Genomic DNA, 27,502 nt, shown 5'->3' on the forward strand with positions numbered 1-27,502 from the left:
TACCATCAATCATGGTCCAGAAAAGTAGCAAAGACATCATTAAAATAGTCAACGTGACTGCAGTGGTTCAACCTTAACCAATACTGAGCTGGCATTCTGACATAGAACCCGGAAGCACTGCACGTAAACAGCGTAGGAGACTGACAGGGAAGAGATGAATTTGTTGAATAAAGTCAACAAAAAATGTTCTCATCGCTTCATAATGTTAAGGTTGAACCACTGTAGTCACATGGACTATTTTAACTATATCTTTACTATATTTCTGGGCCTTGAAAGTGGTAATAACGGTGCAGTCAGACCAGAAAGCTCACAGATTTCATCAAAAAGATCTTAATTTGTGTTCGGAAGATGAACGAAGGTCTTACAGGTTTGGAATGACATGACGGACATGAGGGGAGTAATTAATGACAGAATTTTCATTTTTGGGTGAGCTAATAAGAAATGTTTCGTGTGCAGCATATTGGAATAGGTGTGTTCATCTTGAAGTGGCGCAGCGCAGACTGGTCAGTGTATGATATCATAGTACCGCGAGAGAGATTAAAGACCAGACAGTTCCTATGCTTTCGAAATCACTCTCGCGCTACTTTGATATCATAGACCGATCGGCCTGCGCAGCGCCGTTTCAAGTCGAACACTAATGATTTCCGAAGTATCATGTGACACTGAAGACCAGAGTAATGGCTGCTGAAAATTCAGCTTTGCATCACAGAAATAAATTACATTTTAAAATATTTAAAGGTGCCATCGAACGTTTTTTACAAGGTGTAATATAAGTCTAAGGTGTCCCCTGAATGTGTCTGTGAAGTTGCAGCTCAAAATACCCCATAGATTTTTTTTTTATTAATTTTTTTTGACTGCCTATTTTGAGGCATAATTTAGAAATGCGCCAATTCATGCTGCGGCCCCTTTAAATGAGTTTGAGGCTGTGCTCCGTGGCTGACGGCTAATGCTACACTGTTGGAGAGATTTATAAAGAATGAAGTTGTGTTTATGAATTATACTGACTGCAAGTGTTTAATAATGAAAATAGCGACTGCTCTTGTCTCCATGAATACAGTAAGAAACGATGGTAACTTTAACCACATTTAACAGTACATTAGCAACATGCTAACGAAACATTTAGAAAGACAATTTACAAATATCACTAAAAATATCATGTTATCATGGATCATGTCAGTTATTATTGCTCCATCTGCCATTTTTCGCTGTTGTCCTTGCTTGCTTACTAGTCTGATGATTCAGCTGTGCACAGATCCAGACGTTAATACTGGCTGCCCTTGTGTAATGCCTCGATCATGGGCTGGCATATGCAAATATCGGGGGCGTACATATTAATGATCCCGACTGTTACGTAACAGTCGGTGTTATGTTGAGATTCGCCTGTTCTTCGGAGGTCTTTTAAACAAATTTTTTTTGTTTATATAAGATTTATATAAGAAGGAAGAAACAATGGAGTTTGAGACTCACTGTATGTCATTTCCATGTACTGAACTCTTGTTATTCAACTATGCCGAGGTAAAGTAAATTTTCAATTCGATGGCACCTTTAAATTTTAAGTTTTAAGAATATTTCAGAATATTACCATTTGTACTGTATTTTGTACTGCATCAAATAAATGCAGCCTTGGTTGAACATAAGAGACTTCTGTCAGAAACGTTTGAACGGTAATATGTCTCATATGAATGATTGTATATTTGTATATTCAAATCTTTTGTAGGGCAAAATCTTATCAAGGCAGAATAAGCATGACAAAAAAAATTGATCAGGTGGTGTTTTCTGACTTTTATTTCACTTTATTTTTCATGTCAGTCTTTTGATTCTCTGTTCAAATAAATAACAGTGCAAAATTATTTTTGGTGTCAGTATATTTTAGATGATGGTGACTAAGGCTTCTGTCTGACACTGCAGATGATGAGAACAGTGAACTATTAGCAGTCAGTTCGGAAAACATAGTAAACACACATAAATCAGTCATCAAACATTTGAAGTGAATGTATATCTGCCCAGTGACCCAATACATTTTAAATAATAATTCAAAAAGTTTTCTGTAATGTACATGAGCAGTATAACTAAAACCATTATTTCACAATATCCTAATGTGTTAGTAAATCATATGTTCTCATTTTAAATTAATCAAATTAACAAATAAATAATAAAATAAGACAAGTTGCTGAAAATTTTTCCTCACCGCTGTTGCACATCGGTAACAAGAAAGATTTGAATCCATCAATACTGACATTTAATGCAATAACTAAGGCAAATGTGCAATGAAGAAAATGTTGATTTGTAACACAAACAGCTACAATAGTAAAGGTAAAGTCAAACATACTGTAAGTGATACAATCGCAGACTCACGAAGGCAAATTGAGTTCATTTACCAAAAACACCTTCATCTGACCACACTTCTGTACCTGCAGTGCCTAGGAAGTGACTAGAGTTCATCCATGCCTCCATAACAAACGTCCATAATTTTGTGATGTTTTAAGCCACAGAGGAAACCAAGGCAGAGCAACAATATGAGTGAAATAGAGACGTGGGGAATGGAAAAGCTTTCATCCATCCCTGAGGGTCTGATGAGTCTCACATATTTTGGAGCTCCGTGGTGTGGTGAAGGCAGAGATCACCCCTGAACGCAGATCCGCAATCGGCTTTGCTCGCTTTACTTGTGACTGTACAATCCTTAAAATGCTCGGGGGGGCCTGAGTTAGGGGTGCTCTCACTGAGGTCAGTTTGTCATACAGAGAGGCCGCGGGCAGTGGATGCTGAGTTCTTGGCTCTCTGCACCACAGCCTGACACTTTTCACGTTTCAGAAGCTTGTTGTTCTCAAACACGCCTTCATTCCGTGGAGCACCATGGGAACCATCTGGGAAAGTCAGCAGCCCTATACAAAGGAAATAAGATCACATTTATTCATGCTATAAAACTTCACACATCCTAAATTTAGCTTATAATCATAGTAAATACCTATTGTCAAATAATTAAAATAAATACTTTTATATGCAAGAGCAGTTCTCATTCTGACTAGGTATGTTTACATGCATTGATTTTTGTCAATCGGAAGAAATAATAACTAGTTTGTGCCTTGATTACATATCTAAAAAGAAAGCTAACACTTTTCTTAGTAAATATTCAGCCACTGACCAGTTCATAAGAAAAACAGGCACGTTCGAAAGATGTAAAACGAATGTAAACCTACTAGTGCTGTACATATAAATACACACCCATGTATGTATATATTTGACTATATATATATATATATATATATATATATATATACACACGTAAATGTTTCTTAAATATATAAATGTGTATATACATAATATACACAGTACACACACGTATAATATATATATATATATATATATACACACACGTAAATGTTTCTTAAATATATAAATGTGTATATACATAATATACACAGTACACACACGTATATATATATATATATATATATATATATATATATATATATATATATATATATATATATATATATATATATATACACGTAAATGTTTCTTAAATATATAAATGTGTATATACATAATATACACAGTAGACACACGTATATTATGTAAACACAAAATTTTATTTTGGATGCAATTAATTGCGATTAATTGTTTGTCGCGGTTAATTGAATTGTTTGTAAAACCTGGGCATCACTGCAAGAAATTGTTGAATTCGACTGAGAAAATAGTCTGATTTAAGCGTTTACATGCTTCATTTTTTCCTGTTGATTGGATTATTTCAGGTCTACACCACTATCAATCAGATCGAAATTTCATTCGGATCGAGCTCGGTCTCGCAATAGCCAACAATACATTGTATGGGTCAAAATGATTGTTTTTTTCTTTTATGCCAAAAATCATTAGGATATTAAATAAAGATCATGTACCATGAAGATATTTTGTAAATTTCCTACCGTATGTATATCAAAAATTTATTTTTGTGAGTGGATATACGTTGCTAAGGATTTCATTTGGACAACTTTAAAGGCGACCCTCAGATTCCAGATATTCAAATAGTTGTATCTCGGCCAAATATTGTCCTATCCTAACAAACCATTCACCAATTGATTGGATTATTTCAGGTCTACACCTCTCTCGGAATTTCATTCTGATCGAGCTCAGTCTCACTATTGTAGCTATTGAAAAATGAAGGTGGAATATTTACCATGTCCTTCTACACGGCCACTTTTAAATTCGCCTTCAAATTTCATCCCGTCAAACCTGCTGAAGATTCCGACACCTTGGAATTTTCCCTGGGCAAATTCACCTTCGTACCTGTTGTTAAGAAATTATGTTGTTTTCCATGTACAGTATCACTGCCAACGTGTTCATCTGAGTTTAAGTAGGTACACTTTTTAATCTGATCACACGTTCACTCACCTGGATCCATCGGGAAAGACTAACACCCCTGATCCGTGGAACAGGCCATTCTCAAAGTGACCTTTATAACAGGTGCCATCAGCAAACTTCAGCTCACCTTTACCGTGCCTCCGACCTGCACAGTAAACACATTGCTTCACATCTTAACACTGAGTTTTCATCCAATATACTATTTCTATGGACCACCTACCACCATCATTTCTACATGTTATGACAGAAATAAACCTTTTTTTTTTAATACAATGAAGTTTCACATCTGTGTCCCTTGTCAGATATACAGTACAACTGAAATCAAGTATGCTTACATTTTCTGTAGTATGTCATCCAACACCCAAATTATAAAAAAAAAACAATTTCCATCATTTTAAGTCAGTTGGTAGCTGGCAATAGAATAATGTAAGAGTTATCAATATTGTTAAGTATAGAATATTTAGAGAGATTTATAGAATTCAATTATTTACGTATCTCTGAATTGACCCATATAAGAGTAATCCAAAATAATTCAATAGTACATAACCTTTTCATTTTCGATGTAGCTTGTATTATTATGTAATTATAAATAAATTGTGACCCTGGACCACAAAACCAGTCATAAGTCGCATGGGTATATTTGTAGCAGTAGCCAACAATACATTGTATGGGTCAAAATGATCGTTTTTTTTTTCTTGTATGCCAAAAATCATTAGGATATCAAATAAAGATCATGTACCATGAAGATATTTTGTAAATTTCCTACTGTGTATAAATATATATATATATATATATATATATATATATATATATATATATATATATATATATATATATATATTTATTTATTTTATTTTTTTTGTGAGTGGATATACGTTGCCAAGGACTTCATTTGGACAACTGATTTTCTCAATATTTTGATTTTTTTGCACCCTCAGATTCCAGATATTCAAATAGTTGTATCTCGGCCAAATATTGTCCTATCCTAACAAACCATACATCAATGGAAAGCTTATTTATTCAGCAGTTCAAAATGACCCTTATTCAAAATTACCCTTATGACTGGTTTTGTGGTCCAGGTCACAATTATGAAACAGCAAAAATGGAAAATGTAACACACTAAAAAAATGTAATTGTTTTGGCAAATAGAAAATTAACTAATGAATAAAAGTACAGCATTTAAAACACGTGACGACCTACTTCATTTATGAAAAATGTCCTGAGAATTCAAAAGTAGTGCAAAGTGTGTAAGAAATGTCTTGCCTTCCTTCCATTCTCCGGTATATTCTTCTCCACTGGAATAAGTGAAGGAGCCCCTGGTTAAAGTCATACCTCCACCAAGCTGCAGACAAAACACATGAATATTAAGGAGGCAGAATTAACATAGCAGAATCAAATTATTATAGACAGAGGTAGACCAAACCAATTATTTCATATATTTATGTATAGTAAAATAATGAATAGGACATCACCAATGCCCACACACAAATATATTATGTGCTATATATCCTAATGCTCAGTCTAATGAAGTAGAGCCTATGGTAGGTCACTTCACCCAGCACTGTATCATTAATAGAGAAACGCATCATTTACACTGAACACGTTAAAACATTTACGGACTGAAATAAAGCAGCGATGACGTCACCCCGCCTCTTATTAGCAGCCCGTGTAAACCGGCGCGCGGTGTTTCGACGCAGTTTCATTAGAGGAAGGTTTCATTTACCTGTTCTGTTTCTGTGCAGTCTCAAAAGCATGAACACCCTTCGCTTTGTTCAGCGGGTTTGCAGAAAGAGAATCGGGTTCTGGCTTGCAGTCACCGGTCTTACGGTTCCTCTCTCTCTGAATCTCTCTCCCCTTGAAGATCTCGCGTTGTTTTACTGTGTGCTTCTCTCAGCGGTGGATGTGGACTGAGCGCTGATTGGCTGATCATGGCTGGGAATGTGATCTGTGAAATGTGATATGGACTCTTCGGTGTTGTTTACCAAGGCATGTATAACTATTACTACTTCTCATATTAGGTTTAGGTATTTGAACAAACCACTTTTTTGACTCAAGGCAGTTAACAGCCATCAAGAACACCCTGGCAACCGCTTACCAACAACCTGGCAACCGCTTAGCAACAACCTGGCAACCACCCACAACGCCGTGACGGTGACAGGAATTGTAAGAATGTAGTTTATATTTTGATATAAGAAACAGTGTCTTATGCGTATGTTACAGTGCAATAATAAAAAATAAATCAAAAATAAAAACTTTTGAGACAAATAAACGCAAATAAGAGGCCATTAAACTTAATTTAACTAGGTCCAAAGTAAGTTTCAGCTTCCTGAAAGTCTGGTTTGTTTGTAATTGAGCGGAATATTTTGAGGTATATGCTGTATAAACACGTATTTGTTGTCAGGTATTTACATTTCATTGTAGCTCATGTATAATTTATCATTCTGTGACCTGTGTTTGCTACACAGGTGGCTAAGACATTCATTTATTAGATTAGTAAACGCTTTGAGCAAGAAATTGCTCTGGAAGTAACATTTGTTAACAAGTGACACCTCCAACATATTAATTACAGTTACAGCAGCTTCCCCATTCCTTTTGGCATTCTAATTAAGACATTATTTGGTGCTTAATGAACCTCTTTTTATTGGTGAGGACTAACAAAGATGTTTTATTATTTGTCTGAGGAACTTGGTTTTCACAAACGTTTTACTCCATATTTCTCAGAGTGGATTCAAATTTTTGCCCACGCACATACTGTGTAGGTTTAAAGATTACAAGATGCAATTAAAAATTCCAACTAGTGCCGAGAAAAATTATACAGTTCATTTAGCACATTATATAGAACTGTACCTTATGTTGTGCAAGTTGTCACAGTTTGAACCTCTGCTGTTCATTGACAGTGATTCAAGACTAATGCCTTTCATTGAAATAAGAAATGCCATATATATAAGTAACAGCATCTTATACAATATATGTGCATTTAATATCTAATAGACTACATGCTTTTTTCAGCTATTTTAAATTGTGAACAATTAGAAAAATCAATTCAGTAAAATCAATGAAATATATTTTTGTTCAATAATATTTTTTTTCTTTTGAATTTTGTTACTAATTTATATTTATGCAATAATTGTGATCGTTTTTCCCATTGAAAATATCTTGTAAATTCTTTGGTTGTTTTTAGACATAACTTATTTAAATAGGATATTGGATATTTATTTATTTATACTTTCTTAAAGACTACTTTTTGTCAAGGTTTAGATATTTTTTCTTTGAAATGTTAATTTGAAGTGTTATTTGACGCAAAAACTCCAGACAGGTTTAGTTTGTATTGGTTTGTAGCATTGATCAGCGGTTTGCAGAAGCAGCAATGGCATTGAGTGATTTTTGCAGGTTGTGCAAAAAAACATGAAAGTGAGTGGCATTTACACCCAGTCGAGCGATTTGTTTGCTAAACTAAAGAAGTCATTTAGCATCATTGAGAGGTTAAAAGGAATTGGATTGACGGTCGTGCAAGAGACGTCATCGCGTTATACCCGCCCTGGGGTGCGTTTCCCAAAGCGAACTATGGTCGCAAGTTCCGTCGTTACCAATAGAGTTCAATGGGACTTACGACCATGGTTCACCAACGATGCTTTCGGGAAACTCACCCCAGAGCCATAGAAAGAGCTCTGTACCCGCCAATAGCGAGCAAGGTGGATAAGCCAGTCTGTGATTGGTTCCCGCAAAAGTGTAACGGATTCAGCAGAAATTAATGTACGGGTTTCCAGACTGAGTTGCCGGGCGAAATCAAATCGCCGGCAGATCAGGCTGGGTTTACCCAGTCTAGTGTGTTGGTTTTGCACTCTTGATATTTTAGAGTGCCACCCCTTCACTGTTGTATGCTTTTTTTCTGCTTCATGGCTGATTCGTAGTTTGTCCCCCAAAAAATTGCTCTCTTTTTTCATATTTTTTTGTATTTCCCAATCATTTTCTATGGCGGTAATTTTTTATCTCAAACAACACAAATGTGACTTTTTTTTTAACAACCATTTAGCTTTTTCGAATCAAGTCCACAATTTTATTTATTTATTTATTTTGGTCACATAGCAACTGCCACAAAAGTCACAGAGTTTCGTACCATTCTGGTGAAGTAGTGATTTTTAAAAATTCAAAACTTTTTTTTTCTATCTAAAATGACCAAACAACTCCATAGGGTTAATGAAATTGCAACATATTAAACACGTGACAACTTGCCCAACTTGATATTTTCGTAAAATCCCTGTTCTGTATGCTTTTATTGTCTTCACTTTATTTTTTACCTATTACAGTTACTGAGATATAATGATTGTGACAACTAGCCCCGGTTTCTCCTATCATGACATGCTCTCTCTCTCTTTTTCCTCTCTCAGGTCATTTAAATTGACCTGTGTCATTGCATCCTGCAGAGATTTGAACGCATATGCCCTGACAGCTGATCTCTTCATAAAACACAGCACCACAGGGAGCCATTTATGACCGTCGCTATAAACACCAATAGGTTGGTAATGAGAAATGTCGATAAAAATCTCACCCTGGAGATCTATTACCTTTAATGTTAAAGATGAGTGGTTCTCGCTTCCGAACAACAAAAATCCCATTTCTTAAATATGGTGCGATACATCAAACACTGTCAGCGCAACGTGGACAATCGTGACCACGCATTTGTGTTTGCATGCAGCGCAATGTTTATATTTTATAGGAATAAAATGTATGGAATGGTAGCTAAAACGTATACTAATTGTAAGGTAATTTATTGTCTATAGACAAACTTTTCAAACTTCATTGCTTTATCCTAAAGACCATGAACAAACATTCACACACCGTATAATGGGGTATAATTTGGTCTCTGATGATTGTCCTTCACTGGTAGTAAATCAGCATGGCAATAATGCCCCAGGGAAATGGGCAGTAGAGTCCATATGCCCCAGAGTCACAGGATGGGCCCTGCAAGCATCACTACACATGAGTGCCCATCCAGCACAACATGAGGACTGACCACACTACGAGCACACATCATTACGATATAGAGGCTGCTCTCCTTGCAAGAAAAATCGCAAAGGTCAACTTCTGAAGCAGGAAGGATGGTAGAACAGAGGTTGTTGACGAGGGTCGTCTCACTGACCGAGCCTAAATTGACCTATAATTCTCTGCAAGCCATAACATATGAGGAAAGTTTGTTGTACGTGATCGGTGCATCCAACATCAAGGTTAGAGAAGTCATGCTATCACACTCCGGTTCTAAATCTCCAGTCCCCGAGTGGAGACAGGCTTTTATTTCATAAGCAATTGCATTATCCATTAATCTGCCCTCTTTGTGATAAAAAAGATAGGATTATTAAAGAAAGTAGTTTTTGCTGCAAATCAAAATTTACTTTCATCTGTCAAGGCCAGAGCCCATCATATGCTTTATTTTTTTAGGTGTCAGTCATTATTTATAGCTTTATTTCTCAACAATTAGGCAGTGTAGGATATCTTGATGTCATAAATTGGTTTAGGTTATATTTTACCGTAAAGAATGTTCTTAGTCAGTTTTATATAGACTCATTTTTTTATACACCTAAATGCACATAACTTTATACTGTTGCGTGTAAATAAATAAGGTGTTAGTGTTATAAAGGATTAAATTTAATATTTTTATTCTTTTATTAATATTTAAATTTGTATTTTATCTTAGATGCATGTCTTATATCTGAAGCCCAAAGTATACTTCCCTTTTTACGCGTATGCGAGGGTCAGCGTACAGTATGCGTAATGCAAATTTTTGAAGAGTATACATGTCTCCAAAGACTGCAAGAGTACGTCAATGACTAATCGCTTCTAAAATGATTAAATGTAAATGTACTGTACGAGCACAGCCGGATTTTTGTAACGTGCAGGTCGCATATGCGTATTTAATTTTTTTTTTCTTTTTGCAGTAATTAGTTTATCCACAAGGTGGCAACCGTGCCCTGGGGCCATCAAAGTAGTTGAAGAAAAACTGCATAAACAGAACAAATCGGTGTCATGAGAAATCGAGTCCCCCCCCCAGGAATTGGGTCTCCTTTAGGACCCTTAGTGGTAGTAGTGCAGAGATGGGTAGATTACTTATGAAATGTAATCAGTTACTGATTATAAATTACATGACAACATTTGTAATCAGTAATAATCTCTTAGATTACACATTTTTGGTAACGTAATCTGACTACTTTTGGATTACATTTAGATTACTTTTGTGCTAACTCTTATTTGATGCCACATATATTGTAGGATAATCAAAGAAAAAATACAAAGGATACAAAGAAAAAATATAGTCCAAAAAATATTCTATTAATTTAAAAATGCAATGTATGGACAGTTAATACTTCAAAATACTAACACTAATGTACTTGTTAGTGTTTGCTGATAGTAACACTGAATAAAACAACATCACATCTTATGATTTTAAAACATATTTACTTAAAATTAAGTAAATTTAGAAAAGAGCAACATTACAAAAACAAATATTCTTGTTGCTGATTTCTGTGCACGAGTCCACACCCCTCCCCCTCACTTCTGGAAATACTCAAAGAATCACAAACATATATAAGCGGCAGGTTTATTATGAAAAAAATATAAAGGTTAAAAAAATGGAAAATTAGGAGAATCAATGAATTGTGAACAACTTACTGCCATTGTGTAAATAATATGTTATCATGTAATCCATAAAAAAGTAACTGTAGTCTGATTACGAGTATTTAAAAAAGTAATTTACTCTAATTACAAGTACTTGATTCTTGGAATCTGATTACGTAAACCAGATTACATGCAATCCGTTACTACCCAGCTCTGGTGGTGTGGGTAGTATTTTTAGCACCTGATTACAATCCCTGCAAAATAATGTTATGATTTATATCATTTAAAATGCATTATAATGACCATTAATGTTCTTTAAATTGCATGCTTCATATACTAGTATATAACTGAATTTATAGGTTGAGAAATCATGCATTTCATAGCATAGCATACATCTACCCAATTATCCTGCTAGTTTAGCTTATACACCACACATTTGAACTTACCCTACATATATAATTGTTAAATGTCCAAATAGTACAGTATTATAATAACTGTGTAATATGTTTGTATTATTTTTCGTCATTTTTCGTATTATTATTATTATTAATAGGTCATCAAATGAAAGAATTTACATTATATTAGGTCTGTCACAGTATATAGTATTTTTCATATTATATTACGTATATTACTATGCAATGGTGTATTATTAATATTATTATGTTTATCAAATGTAAGAACTTCTATTAGGTATGTGTTTTGCTTCCAGTATAGATCCCAATTACATGTTTCAAATTATTGACGTTTGTGTGTACTTAGCATGACAATTAATTTATTAAAAATGTATTCTAGTATTATTATAAAGGTGCTGGTCATATAATTAGAATATTGTGAAAAAGTTCATTTTTTTATTGTAAATTATTTTAAAAAATGAAACTTTCATTTATGCTAGATTCCCTACATGTAAAGTAAAACATTTCAAAAGTTTTTTTTAAATTTTTTTTAAATTTGTTTATTAGAGTGTACAGCTAATGAAAGTCCAAAATCCAGTATCTCAAAATATTAGAATATTTACATTTGAGTTTCATTAAATGACCATCCCTACAGTATAAATTCCGGGTATCTCTTGTTCTTTGAAACCACACTAATGTGGAAGACTGCTGACTTGACAATGGTCCAGGAGACAATCATTGACACCCTCCACAAAGAGAGTGAGTCACAGATGGTCATTACTGAATATGATGGCTGTTTACAGAGTGATGTATCAAAGCATATTAAATGCAAAGTTGACTAGAAGGAAGAAATTGGGTAGGCAAAGGTGCACAAGCAACAGGGATGACCGCAAGCTTGAGAATACTGTCAAGTAAAGCTGATTCAGACACTTGGGAGAGCTTGACAATGAGTCAAATGAAGCCGGAGTCAACGCATCAAGAGTCACCACACTCAGACATCTTCATTAAAAGGACTACCAAGCCACTTCTGAAACAGAAATAACGTCAGAAGCATCTTACCTGGGCTAAGGAGAAAAAGAACTGGACAGTGAACAGTGGTCGAAAGTCCTCTTTTCAGATAAAAGTAAATTTTGCATTTCATGTTGAAATCATGGTCCCAGAGTCTGAAGAAAGACTAGAGAGGCACAGAATCCAAGCTGCTTGAAGTCTAGTGTGAAGTTTCTGAAGTCAGTAATGATTTGGGGGGCCGTGACATCTGCTGGTGTTTTAGTGTCCATTGTGTTTTATCAAGTGCAAAGTCAATGCAGCCATGTTCCAGGAGATTTTGGAGCACTTTATGCTTCCATCTGCTGACAAGCTTTATGGAAATGCTGATTTCCTTTTCCAGCAGGACTTTAGCACCTGCCCACAGTGCAAAAACCACTTCCAAGTGGTTTGCTGACCATGATATTACTGTGTTTTATTGGCCAGCCAACATGCCTGACCCCTGAATCTATGGGATATTTTCAAGAGAAAGATGAGAAACAGTCGATCCAACAATATATAGATGATCTGAAGGCTCAATAGTGCCTCAGCAGTGCCACAGGCTGATCACTTCCATGCCACACGTCACTGATGCTGTAATTTGTGCTAGGAGCAAGTCATTTGCTGTAATATGTGCTGCCGACCAAGTATTGAGTGTACAAATGAACATACTTTAAAGAACTTGAACTTTTCTGTTTTGAAAATCCATTTTTTGATTGATCTTAGGAAATATTCTAATATTTTGAGATACTGGATTTTGGACTTTCATGAGCTGTACGCTCTAATCATCAAAATTAAAAAAAAAAAAAAAAAACCTTTTGAAATGTTTTACTTTACATGTAGGGAATCTAGAATATACGAAAGTTTCATTTTTAAAAATAACTTTTTCACGATATTCTAATTATATGACCAGCACCTGTATACTGTACCACATCATTATTATTGTGTGAAATTAATATTAAATTACTTTTACAGAACATAGTGTTGCAACTTTTGATCAGGCTTTACCGCCTGGGTCCTAAAGGAGACCCGACTCCTGGGGAATCGATTTCTCATGACATCGGAACATATGCAAGCTACAGTGACAATAGAGGCCAACATAGACAAGAGATTGTGTGAAGAGGATACAAAGTACCCTCATTTGTACAACTCTTGCATGAAAGAATATCTTTATGGGTTGTAACTTGTGCGAGAGATTGCTCAAAACTGCGCATGCATCAAACGCCTGTGTATGCGTATGAGTCAAATGAAGTATACTTTGCAAGGCTGTGTGTCGGCGCACACGTAAAAAAAAGTATACTTTGGGCTTTAGTGTAAATAAAAGAGTCATATTTAGGACATTTTTTTCAGAGTAATATCTCATCATGTTTAGAGATTCCTTTCAATAGCATTCATGCGTTAAACGAATTTCAAATGTCTACCAAAATTTAGAAAATGGATTAGCATATACTACATTACTTTGATTTTGTCTTGTAGACACACACAGACCGAAAATATAAATGTTAGAAACATATGAAGCTCAAGGTCAAAAGGAGAAAAAAATAATGTGTGTGATGTTAAGTTCTCATCTGCAGTGTTGTTTTAAGGCTACATTTTACAGTACAGGAAACATGCACACGTTCGCACACCTTTTGCTTATGGCATAGCCGTAGACCTTCCTGGGTGAAAAAGAACAATTAGAGGAGAAATGAGGGCAGAATCACTGGGGGAAATGGCTGGTGAAGACTTTATTGATTAGTAAGGACTGCCTGATCTTGCGCTCAGTATAGCAATTATGCTGGTGTCAACAGAGAGCAAAGCTATGAAAGACCTTCACCTCAGCCGTCTAGCATCTAAACACAGCATATGATCATACATGTAGAATACATCCATTCTCCATGATGGGTATTTAATGACAACTGAAATTAAATGATTCTTTGAGTACTGGGACAAAACATGCTAAAGAACTGAAAAAATATATATATATATTTTTTTTATTAAAGGTGCAATATGTAATATTTTCTGTCCGCTAGAGGTCACTAGAAGCCTATTCAAAACAAAGGTGTAGCTTGATGACGCCAAGTTTGAGCGCGGAATCTTGGGACATGTGGTCTTCACCTCAACGGCCGGTGCAAAAGAATTGGGATAGGACTCAGGAAGAAATCATGTTCATGGGTGTGATTATTAACATTACTGTAGTATGAAACAGAGCAGGGCCGAGTGTTGTGGGAGCTGAACGAGGCCGCTGGAGCGATTGTGCAACACACGCCTTGAGCAGTGGAACTTTAATTATGCCACAGTCGCCGGCGCCGCTTCCGCTTTTCCGGTCATGAGTATGAGGTAATGCAGCTCTGTTTATCATATTAGATACATTTGAGTTTGTTGAAAATGTTATAACGTTACGACGGCTGATGTGAGACACTTGTTGCACACTGCAGTAGGCAAGATCGATTTTAGAATATCATATTAAATGCTGGATGGCTTGTGTTGATAAATGGCATGCAATTAATTTTAAAATGTATTGTATGATGGAGAAAATGCTGTATTACTGTTACTAAAAATAAAGCTGCATCTGATTATGCTATGTTAGCTAAATAGTGTTTTTCTCTGAGGCATGGTTAAGCATGGTAGTCGCAAAAAATCGAGAAAATTAGATTTAAACAATACGACTAAACGTGTTGTGCTATATAACAACAATTAGTTTTCTGTCTATAAATATATCAAAACAGTTGTTCCAAAATATATAACACTTGCCTAGTGGTTTTTGGATATTTTACTGCAAAATTCTTACATATTGCACCTTTAAGGAATTATTTTGGATTAAATTTGCTAAACATATTCATTTAAGTTTTGATGCAGACTCCTTATGATTTAATTCATATTAGACCTAGCTGAAGACAGAATTTGAAACAGATTTTATACATTTTCATAAATATTGGAAAGTCTTGGAAAAAGGGACAATGAAGAAACAATTGAGTTATGTTCGAGAACAGATGGTTTTAAATAAATGGTACATTTACAAAATGCTAGTTATTATCTCTGATTAATTTCAAAATGGAAATGTTGCCTTTATTTTCACATAATTCCAGATAAGATTGTGTGACACGTTTTGTCCCATGTCTCAAGAGATTTTAAGAGTTTTGACAAACAATCTACCAACAAAACAATCTGAAGGTGAGGGAACCGTTGGATGATTCGGGTGTGTGTTGAAGGGACAAACACAATCTGTTTCCTCCACAAATAGAGATGAATTCAGTTGTGCCTTCTTCCACTCCATCAGCCATGCCTGACCAGGTCTGCCCAGTGTCTCTCTCTCCGAACAGCCATAACCATTAATCCCAGACACCCTATTTATACTGCCTAATTGTGATGAGTATGAATTATCAATTATAGTGAGTACCTAATTGCCCTTCATAAAGTCAGCCTCCCCTGGCTTTAAAGAGGGCTGTTTAAATGTTACTAATAGCTCTCTTCTTTACATGGAGAATATATCTTCATTTTTGAGCTCGCTGAGCGTGAGAGTCGCTCGTAATTTAAAGGGGCAATTGAGGAAAGGCGTGCAGGTGGTTCCAGGGGGACTCGTTAAGATTTAATGAATTATGATGCGACCTTCTGCGAACAATGAGCAATCAATGCAAGCGCTGAGTGACAGAACATCACATCAACTGCGGCCCATAACCTCGAACCGTGTGTAATTCTTTCTTTTACACTCTACATTAGCAGTGCACTAACCCAAGTGTCCATTCACTGAAGACTCTGTGATTATGCTGCAGTCCTAAAGGCATCCTGTCTCTCTGTATAGCATCTGGGGTTACACTTGATCTTAGCCAATGAAGTCTGGCATCTCCGCATACATTTAGTATGTGCATCTCTAAACACCTGACACAAAACATAGATGTGTGTGCACTTCCAGTGTGACAGCAGTCAATAGAAATATACACTGCTCACAGAGTCCTGTCATTTCTACTGACATTGAAGGACCACGGAAGAGATGGCGGAAGGCAGAGGTAAATTCAGGTCTTTAGAATAAGATTTCCTTTCACCCACCATCACGTAATTAGGGAATTACATTTTAAGGAAGATCATTTTATTTGATGCCCATTTTTTTTAACATCATCTCAGTTTATGTTATTTTCAGTCTCAGTGTCAAACTCTTTTTCCAAACATCACTTGTTTTTAAATTATTTACTCCATTTGTTTCTCTCACAAACAGAGACCATTTCAGTTCAGCTAGGTTAAGATTCAAGGTATTTTGTTTTATTTGTTTAAGGTATTTTATTTTTACATTTTATTTTTAACCATAATGACATTTTATGTAATATTCCACAAGCCCCAGTTTGGAAATCAGATCTCTATTCTATTCTATTCTATTCTATTCTATTCTATTCTATTCTATTCTATTCTATTCTATTCTATTCAGTCCCGGTGTCAAACGTTTTTTTCCATTCACAAGTTTTTCTAGACGCCACTTGTTTTTATTGACAATTTTTATAAAATTATTTTCTCCATTTGTTTTCTTTCATAAAAAGAGACTAATTCAGTTCACCTTAGGTTAAGATTCATGGTATTTTATTTGTTTTAAGGAATTTTATTTTTACATTTTATTTTCAACCATAATTCCATTTTATGTCATTTTCCACAAGCCCCGGTTTGGAAATCAGATCTCTATTCTATTCTATTCTATTCTATTCTATTCTATTCTATTCTATTCTATTCTATTCTATTCTATTCTATTCAGACCCGGTGTCAAACTTTTTTTTCCATTCACAAGTTTTTTCAAACGCCACTCGTTTTATTGACAATTTTAATAAAATTACTTTCTTTCATAAACAGAGACTAATTCAATTCAATTCAGCTTAGGTTTTAGGTTAAGATTCATGGTATTTTATTTGTTTTAATTATTTAAGGAATTTTAATTTTAACCATAATGTCATTTTATGGCATTTTCCACCAGCACCAGTTTGGAAATCAAATCTCTATTCTGTTCTGTTCTGTTCTGTTCTGTTCAGACCTGGTGTCAAACTTGTTTCCATTCACAAGTTTTTCAAAATGCCACTTGTTTTTATTGACAATTTTAATAAAATTATTTTCTCCATTTTATTTTCTTTCATATTTTGTTTCTTTCATAAACCGGGATTAATTCAATTCAACTTAGGTTAAAGGGTTAGTTCACCCAAAAATGAAAATGCTGTCATTTATTACTCACCCTGATGTCGTTCTACACCCGTAAGACCTTCGTTAATCTTCGGAACACAAATTAAGATATTTTAGTTGAAATCCGATGGCTCAGTGAGGCCTCCATAGGGAGCAATGACACTTCCTCTCTCAAGATCCAAAAAGGTACTAAAAACAATTTAAATCAGTTCATGTGAGTACAGTGGCTCAATATTAATATTATAAAGCCACAAGAATATTTTTGGTGCGCAAAAAAAAAAAAAAAGACTTGTTTAGTGATGGCCGATTTCAAAACACTGCTTCATGAAGCTTCGGAGCATTATGAATCAGTGTATCAAATCTGCTGTTCGGAGCACCAAAGTCACGCGATTTCAGCAGTTTGGCAGTTTGACATGCGATCCAAATCATGATTCGATACACTGATTCAGTGTATATATTTTCAACCATAATGTCATTTTATGTCATTTTCCACAAACCCCGGTTTGGAAATCAGATCTCTATTCTTTTCTTTTCTATTCTATTCTATTCAGACCAGGTGTCACACTTTTTTCCATTCACAACTTCCAAATGCCACTTGTTTTTATTGGCAATTTTAAGAAAATTATTTTCTCCATTTGTTTCTTTCACAAACAGAGACTAATTCAGTTCAGTTTAGGTTAAGATTCAAGGTATTTTATTTGTTTTATTTAAGAAATTTTATTTTTACATTTTATTTGGACATTTCTATTCTATTCTATTCTATTCTATTCTATTCTATTCTATTCTATTCTTACATCCAGGAACTATGTAGGGCTTTGTTTCAGCAATATATTATGGATGGATTTTCTGTAGTTGTCTTTTCTAATATAAACATGTAAGTCTGTAGAGTGAACTGACCTTTACCTCAGGGAAAGAATACGTGTTTGTAAAAAGGGGGCCAATGTCCATGAATGTGTGACAATGTCCCCTGGTGTAATTGCCCTCTTTTGCTATGATCCAGGCCCTTAACAAATCACCCAGCCACTTTCCACATCTGCTGCATGTCAGCATCTGCCAGACGCGCTCACCCGTCCCGGACGCTGCCAGCAAGCCTTCATTACGCCTGCTGCTGAACAGGTAGAACCGTTTGTGCAATTACCAAACAATGCTACCGACCTTGTGTTCGTCTAGATGTCCTAAAACATCACTCTCATATAATGCCCAAAAGTTTTGCTGTAATGATTTCTGTCTATTGTGTTTTTGACACGTATGCACAGTAATTGGTTTCCAGTTCCTTTATGTTCATGTGTTTTATAGGATTCAAAGGCTTTCTTAAAGATAATCGTGAGCACTGTTTAACATGTATTGTGCAATTTATTGTGCAAAAAATTCTGCAAATTGAATGCATTTAAATTACATGCAATTAGTGCACTTTTATTGTATTCTGAAATGTTGTCAACTACATTAGCTGTGCAGTTTCTGATGGAAAAAGGCAGCAAAAGAATTGTTAAAGTTTAGATAAGTTCAAGTTTTATGCTTTGGTAAATGACTACATAAGAATCAACACAGTTAACTAGTTGCAATGTAATGGCAGCTGTAAATAGTATATGCAATGATGGTAGATGTATGAAAGGAGACCAATTGCAAATCTGTATGCAAATACTATGATTCCATCACGTCACTTAGATTTTTTTTTTTTTTTTTTTTTAAATGCTGAAAACTTTAATATCAGATAGTATACAAAAGCGGAATAGCAATTATGTTTAAATTATGCATTTGCATGAACTAAGTACTCGCATGCTTCATAAAATTTAGGTTAAACCACTGGAGTCACATGGATTACTTTAATGATGTTTTACCTTTCTGGACCTTGAATGTGTAAGTTGCGTTGGATCTCTATGGAGGGACCGAAACCTCTCAGATTTCATTAAAAGTATCTTCATTCAGTTCCGAAGATGAACGAAGGTCTTACAGGTTTGGAACAACATGAGGGTGAGTAATTAATGACAGAATTTTTGAGTAAACTAACCCTTTAAGGCTAAAATTATCTACAAAACTAAAATTTTATGGACATTCTGTAAGTGGTTTGGGATAAATGAACTGTAGAAATTCACCTGAACAGAACATTTGAGGGAATATCAAAGCAATGCTGCTTTTAAAGCACTATAACAGGGCATCACTTTTCAGAGACATACAAGTTAAACTCTTTACACCCCTCATAAGATTTTAAAAGTCTCTTCTCCCCATTTAAAGAGGTGAATCCACAGGCTTTTAGTGCTCTGAAGTTGTAATCTTCAAAAGAGTGACATTTCAGCAGTTTCCCATTCTATTGTCCATCTGTACTCTGGATAGGATAAAGGGACGAAGTCAAACAAAGAGTACATGCCCATCCGTAAACAGAGCTCCACCTCAAGACGAGACTACATGAATGATTCGACGTTTAGCAGACCTTCCTGGTGCTCTGATGAGTTTATGGGTCAGGAGGTGGGGACGCTGGAACAGTGGGACGGTTTGTCCGTAAGTGTGCCCCTCTCCCCAGGCAGTGCACCCAAAGTTTTCCTCTTGGCCCCAGCAGCTGCTGTCCTCAATTTCTCCACCTTACCTCTTGTGTATTCTTTATCTCCAGTACCTGAATCTATGTTGTGCCCCCTGGGCCACACTTTTGTGCTTTGGTGCTGTGTAAACAGATGTTCATAGTGTCAGGCCTACAGAGAGGAAGTTGTAAACTTGCAGGAAAGACTTCAGCCTCCATTCTTATGGAGCTCTCTCAGTGCAAGCCACTGGGCTTAGACATGCTAATGCAAGCAAACAGTCCCTGTTCGGACAGTGATCGTCTGAAGTTTGACCATGTTACAACCACAAAATATACACTGCAGGCTGCCAGCAAACAAGCAGAAATGCAACTGAATGGCAGCACAGGGGAGGTGGAGTCATAAAAGGAGAGGAATAAACATCTGTGATCTGAGGTTTGGATATGATGCATGTGTGTGTGGCATTCTGCAAATGCACTTGTCTTTTTGATCTACAGTGAGTATTTGCACACTTAAAGTTGCTTAAAAATGTTTGAATATCTAGGTGTGAGATAGGCATTTTTGTAATTACCTTTTTTTTTCAGATCTTAGGTTCACAGATCTTAGGTTCACAGTGTAGTTAATCTTCATATGTTCCTTTAAAATAAATGAAATGTGGGTTCATATTTTGTTATCTAATAAATGACATTTATACATTTTTAAGGGTCCGTTCAACCAAAATTGAAAATTCTGTCATTTACTCACCTTCATGTTTTTCTAAATTTTCTCTCTTCTGTGGAACACAAAAGGAGATATTTTGAACAATGTTGTGGTCCAAACAAGATTGAACTCCATTTACTTTCATTTTTGAACAAATATCTTCTTTTGCTGGCAGACTTGTCATTTTTATGTTAATGATACCTGTAAGTGTGGCCCCTGAAAGGCTGTGTGGCTGTTTAAGCTTTTCTGTCTTGTAAAATGAGTCGGTATAGCTTTATTTTTATGTATGTATTTTGGGGAACAGAATAAGAGAAGTAAATCACTAGCAGCAACAGTGGCGCCTCATTTATCAGTGCCGGACACACATTTATTGATCTATCCCAAGCTTTGGCAGATTGATGCCACGTAGTGAATGTGAAGATACTGCATGGCTTAAGCTATTGACTCCATGAAATAAGCCAACACACTGTATACTGACCACATATAGGCTAATGCATAATTTATATTCCAGAAAAAGTCTTTGACGGCAATATTGGCAGTTTTATTGAGGGGTGCAATGATAACATTTCTCATTTGTTACTGAAACTGTTACTTTTTTAATTATTTTTGACAGAAATCACAACACAAATCTCTGATAAATACATTTAATACATATAGGCTATAATACATTATACAGCTCAGTCAAAAACCTTATACCGTGTTAAGATGTTCTTGTAAGGGTTCTTTGCTAAACATACAGTGCAAATGAACACTGAAGAGTGGTTATAAGGTTTAGATGCAACAGTTTCTTGAGTTATGCCACTTGTCAGCCTGGGAACTTGTCTATATTGTATTGATTGAAATGAGCGCAGGTTTAAGTACCGACTGCTCTCAGCCAATCGAAAGGGACCCCGTTAAACGCTCGTGTTCACGCGTCTCCTCTAATGGACCTGTTAAAGAGCTCAAGCACACCTTCATTCACTGACATCTGACCGAAGCACCTCCGATCCGACGAGAAGCTGCATCCACTTTAGTAAGAGAATACAGAAATAAGATATCAGAAATAGGCTACTACTGGAATTTGCAAAATGCTTGAATATCAGGAGTCCGGAATGAAAACAACATCAGGTCATCGGATTTCCTTTTCGATTATTGACATATTGGACCCCAAAAAGTTCACAAGTAAAAGGACAGCAGAGAAAGAACGGACATCATCTTCAGAAAAGACAGAATTTGGAAGTTTGGAGGAACAGCGGAACGGGAAAGTCAGTCCTGGGCACGGAGAATCGCTTTCCATCTGCAATATAGGTGAGGAAAATCATAATAACAAAACCAGAGTGCGAATTATGAGGTGACTTTCAATGGGGTTAAGTTTTGAAATAATTTCTGTCAGTAGGTATTTTGGGCCGCAATTGATTGAGCTTCATCTTGCATTTTAAATAATACACTATATGATGTGTAACAATATAATTATGTTACAAATAATGCTTATGCTACGTGATACAGGCAGAGATCTAGCAGCTGTTACTATGGTTACCTTCTGACGATCGCGAGTTGTGCGCGCGAGTGTATAGATTTAGCTGGCTAACTTAAATCCAACTTTTGTAGTTACCGAAACATTGTTCTGAAACGCTATTGGAAGGTAACTTATAGCTAGCTATACTTAGTCTACATGTTAAAATAGCCAAATACATAAGCTATTTTTGTCTTTTGGGGTTACACCTTAGAGGTGCCATATCCTCTATAATAATTATGAAAAACAAACAACGACAACAACAAAAAAAACCCCACTAAATTCTTATTGTTTTGTAAAATAGGCCCACGTCTAGATTTGTGTGAATTATTTTCACATTGGCTAAATAGTAAAATAAATAAATAAATAAACAATGTTTTTCACTGTAGATCTCTTCCAAACATCTTTTGTGTAGCCTAATGTATCATGGTAGAATTTGACCTTCCCCTCATTTCCAAGACCGCGTTTTCTTTAAGCAGCCGCAGCTGAGTAAGTGATTGCCATTGGGACAGTCAGGGCAGATAATTGTTTAAATCGTCCCATTGAGGATGCCTGCGCTCACTTTGATCGATATCCCATTACTGGATGCTGCATATCTCCCTCCAGCAGCTTGCGGCTCCAAACTTCAAACCCCTGCCATGTCTGATCCCAAATATCGTTCGATTAAAACTTCCCTTTAAATAGATGACATTTATCGATCTGCCGACAAATATGAAACTCCATTAGCGCGTCATGGCTGGATGGCAGAGCTGGATTTAACTAGGGTTTCTTTCCGCAACATGACATTTGAGGCGATTTGTGATTTAGAAATTGTTGAGGGATTATGGCCCATTCCACGCCAGTCTTTCCCTGAAATAAACACACAGTTACAGCCTCCCCTACAGGACTTTTAGTAGCCTATACAGCGCTCCTCACACTCATTCGTTTGATCGTCAGCACATGTATAGCTGCCAGTTACCAAAGACATTCTTCAGCTCATCACTGAATAAGATTTATTTTGAAAGCAAATTTCTTATCTTTACTGTTGTTTTCTTTCTTTCTTTCTTTCTTTCTTTCTTTCTTTCTTTTAGGGCCTATTATAAATTTTTTATGTAATTTTTGATTGCGGAACTCTGCATTCGAAGGCTACTCCTACAGGGAGTGCAGAATTATTAGGCAAGTTGATTTTCTGATCATATTTTTTTCCCAAGCACATTTTACCAATTCCAATCCACATCAATCTTAATAACTACTATTAATATTGTTTTTAATCATTTATAAGTGATATATAATTGTTCATGAAGGCTGGAAATGAAAAATGCCTTATATTCAGGTGTGCAGAATTATTAGGCAAGTTTTCTTTTACAGGCAAAATGAGCCAAAAAAGAGATTTAACTCAGACTGAAAAGTCAAAAATTATTAAATACTCATGAGAAGGACGCAATACTAATGCAATACTAGAAATTGCAAAGTTAAAGCATGACCAAGGTACAGCAAAATGCTCATTGGGTCAGCGGGGTCAGACAAAAACAGGTGGAAAAGAAAAGACACATGTTAACTGCAAAATAATTAAGAATTAAGGTGAAGAATTAAGTGTGAAACCATCAGGAACCCTTTAGTCTCCAGCGCCACCATTTTCCAGAGCTGCAACCTACCTGGAGTCTCCAGAAGTGCAAGGTGTTAGGATCTCAGAGACTTAGGTTAGCTAAAGAATCCTAAAAAATGACCTGCACTTGATAAGAATCACAAGCTGAAGTGTTATAAAATACATGAAGACTGGGTTTTAATAGGGCTTATAGACAGACAGCTTGAGAGTGACTCCTGATGGACCAGCACCACATCCTCTTGTACCACTGTTTGAAGAATTTATCCAGAATCTGGCAGTAAGGTGTTTGAGTTCACTTTTAGTCCATCTCTTATCCTGAAATGTCTGTCTTGCAGAGATGGACTAAAAATGATCTTCCAAAACTTACTGCCAGATTCTGGAAGATAAATTCTTCAAACAGTGGTACAAGAGGATGTGGTGCTGGTCCTTCAGGAGTCACTCTCAAGCTGTCTGTTTATAAGGCCTATAAAAACCCAGTCTTCATGTATTTTATAACACTTCAGCTTGTGATTCTTATCAAGTGCGGGTCATTTTTTAGGATTCTTTAGCTAACCCAAGTCTCTGAGATCCTGAGACCTTGCACTTCTGGAGACTCCAGGTAGGTTGCAGTTCTGGAAAATGGTGGCGCTGGAGACTAAAGGGTTCCTGATGGTTTCACACATAATTCTTAATTATTTTGCAGTTAACGTGTCTTTTCTTTTCCACCTGTTTTTGTCTGACCCCGCTGACCCAATGAGCATTTTGCTGTCCCTTGGTCATGCTTTAACTTTGCAATTTCTAGTATTGCATTAGTGTTGCGTCCTTCTCATGAGTATTTAATAATTTTTGACTTTTCAGTCTGAGTTAAATCTCTTTTTTGGCTCATTTTGCCTGTAAAAGAAAACTTGCCTAATAATTCTGCACACCTGAATATAAGGCATTTTTCATTTCCAGCCTTCATGAACAATTATATATCACTTATAAATGATTAAAAACAATATTAATAGTAGTTATTAAGATTGATGTGGATTGGAATTGGTAAAATGTGCTTGGGAAAAAAATATGATCAGAAAATCAACTTGCCTAATAATTCTGCACTCCCTGTATAGCCTACATCAGTTGAATTTTATGAATTCTATATTGTTTATGCTACTTAAAGGGCCTATTAGGTTAATGAACTACATTACTTGAAGAATTGGACATTCTTTTTATGCCTATTATTAATTCAAAACAATAAATAATAGGCCTAAACAAAAAAAGCTTTAAAGGATTAGTTCACTTTCAAATGAAAATTAGCCCAAGCTTTACTCACCCTCAAGCCATCAGTGTATATGACTTTCTTCTTTCTGATAAACACAATCTGAGATATATTAATAAATATCCTGACGCATCAGAGCTTTATAATGGCAGTGAGCGATACCAACGAGTATGAGCTGAAGAAAGTGCTTCCATCCACATCCGTCCATCATAAACATATTCCACATGGCTCCGAGGGGTTAATAAAGGCCTTCTGAAGTGAAGCGATGTGTTTGTGTAAAAAAAAAAAAAAAAATCCATATTTAACAAGTTATGAAGTAAAATATCTAGCTTCCGCCAGACCGCCTTCCGTATTCAACGTAAGACAGTGTAAACTGGCATCGTGTCAGTTATGCTTTTTCCATAAGTTGAATAGGGACGTAGGACGTAGGTGTAGGACGTAGCATAAGCTTTTTGAACTGTGAGAGTTTTACACTTTCTTCGTAAGTAGAATACGGAAGGCGGTCTGGCGGAAGCTAGATATTTTACTTCATAACTTGTTAAATATGGATTTTTTTTTACACAAATGCATTGCTTTGCTTCAGAAGGACTTTGTTAACCCCCTGGAGCCATGTGGAATACGTATGTGTCAGGATATTTATTCATTTATCTCTGATTGTGTTCATCAGAAAGAAGAAAGTCATATACACTGATGGCTTGAGGGTGAGTAAAGCTTGGGGTAATTTTCATTTGAAAGTGAACTAATCCTTTAACGTTAGCCTACAATTATTTTATCCATAGGCCTATGCATTTTCACCTATATAGGCGCTGTATAGAGCACCTCGGATTTATAATTTTACTCTAAATAATAGGTAATTAATGCTGGTCACCAAACAGAACACTATCAATGCCTGGCAACCAGCCAGAACACCCTAGCAAAAAAAAAAAAAGGAAAGCTAAGGTCAAATGTGTTCATTTGTTGATTGATAATAGGCTACTAAAATAGGCATAAAAGATAAATTCATTTTCTCTTTTGTCAGGGGTTCTTTTTCGGTTTTACTAAAATGCAATACAATTTACTAGGCTACTAAAATATACCAGACACTTGACATATCGATTTTTACTGACAGGAAATCAATCTGCTGATGACCATCAAAGTTGCGTCAGACTCCATCCTCCTGATCCCGATGTTGACTTGGACACATCAACCTCGCTCAGAAGCCTAAGATCGGGCTTTTCTCCTTGTGAAGATCCAGATGAAGCAGCTGAAGAGAGAATCACTCCAGCGCCGGATGAGTTGTCGCGTCAGCGGCGTCGGCGGTCAGATCACAGCTGCGCGAAGCCGCGGCGCGCCAGAACCGCGTTCACCTACGAACAGCTGGTGGCTTTGGAGAACAAATTCCGCGCCACACGTTATTTATCCGTATGCGAGCGACTAAATCTCGCGTTGTCCCTGAGCCTGACTGAAACCCAAGTCAAGATTTGGTTCCAGAACCGAAGAACCAAGTGGAAAAAGCAGAACCCTGGTGCCGAGAGTTCCCTGCAACCCGGCACGAACTCTCTGCCAAACATCAGCTCGACCTGTGGGTCTACATCTGCCCTCCACCCGACATTTAGCACCGGGAACGTGATCTTTCATTCCGGCCCGGTGCACCTGGCATCTTCCGGTGGGCTCTTGCATCCGTTTTTGCCTGATGGCTTTCTTCAGCCAGCATTCTTCCCTCCACACTTATGAAATCTAAAAGAAGGAAAGATAGACTACGTGTAAATGTGAATTTATAAAGTGGATTACGTTCAGTGATCCTCAGCAGAATGGGATTGTTCTTGGCTTGATGGAGCCTAATAATTGATTAGGCCTCAAATGAATAGATATAGGCTAACTTTTCACTGACGGCTGTGAGCAGAAATATAGTTGAGATGATCCAAATCTTTGGTCTCAAGAATGATAAATCTGAAAGATATCCTCTCACAAATGCAGTTGTATATATGTGTATCCTCCTTTTGTATATATTGTTGGTGTCAGAAGTTTGATATTACTGTGGAATAATAGCATCAAATTCTTTAAAGAACTTTAAATTAAAGACATTGGTGTTCATTACAATGTAGAAACATGTTAATGAGGTCATCAGTAACAATAAAATCTGAATGTTATTCCTTTTTTTTTGTATCATTCAGATATAGACAATATCTGTAATAGTAGATCATTTATTTTGTCTACTACACCAATACATAATACCCAGATAGGTTACATTGTCTATTCTCTTCATAAACGCTAGGTGGCGTCACCTGCAAACTTATAAAAGAGATTGAGTCTTCATTATTTGAGACATTTATGAAATCGCTTGCAGGTGCATAAAACAGCTAGACATGAATTAAATAAAATATATAAAATATGTATGTCCCCCCGGAGATCTACATTTGATAAGTAATTTGAAAAGCACACTGACTATGTTCAGAATAGCGTATTATTCTTAATTGCTGCGGT

General features: G+C 36.1%; 2 protein-coding genes across 2 annotated transcripts; one reads left to right on the forward strand and one right to left on the reverse strand.

Annotated features, from left to right (window-relative positions):
- Positions 1–1,762: 1,762 nt before the first annotated feature.
- On the reverse strand, positions 1,763–6,223 carry morn4 (MORN repeat containing 4). The gene is made up of 5 exons (XM_048205589.1): positions 6,083–6,223; positions 5,623–5,701; positions 4,390–4,504; positions 4,175–4,284; positions 1,763–2,882 (listed from the first exon to the last, which is right to left on the reverse strand). The coding sequence occupies exons 2-5, from the start codon at positions 5,687–5,689 to the stop codon at positions 2,734–2,736; spliced, it is 441 nt and encodes a 146-aa protein (XP_048061546.1). The 5' UTR covers positions 5,690–5,701; positions 6,083–6,223; the 3' UTR covers positions 1,763–2,733.
- A 232-nt stretch (positions 6,224–6,455) lies between these two features.
- Positions 6,456–27,168, forward strand: nkx1.2la (NK1 transcription factor related 2-like,a). Its single transcript, XM_048205586.1, has 4 exons — positions 6,456–6,522; positions 8,748–8,875; positions 18,517–22,012; positions 26,148–27,168. Exons 3-4 carry the CDS (start codon positions 21,793–21,795, stop codon positions 26,750–26,752), a joined length of 825 nt encoding a protein of 274 aa, XP_048061543.1. The 5' UTR covers positions 6,456–6,522; positions 8,748–8,875; positions 18,517–21,792; the 3' UTR covers positions 26,753–27,168.
- The last annotated feature ends 334 nt before the right edge of the window (positions 27,169–27,502 follow it).

Source organism: Megalobrama amblycephala, linkage group LG10 (genome assembly GCF_018812025.1).
Source record: "Megalobrama amblycephala isolate DHTTF-2021 linkage group LG10, ASM1881202v1, whole genome shotgun sequence".
Classification (NCBI taxonomy): Eukaryota; Metazoa; Chordata; class Actinopteri; order Cypriniformes; family Xenocyprididae; genus Megalobrama; species Megalobrama amblycephala.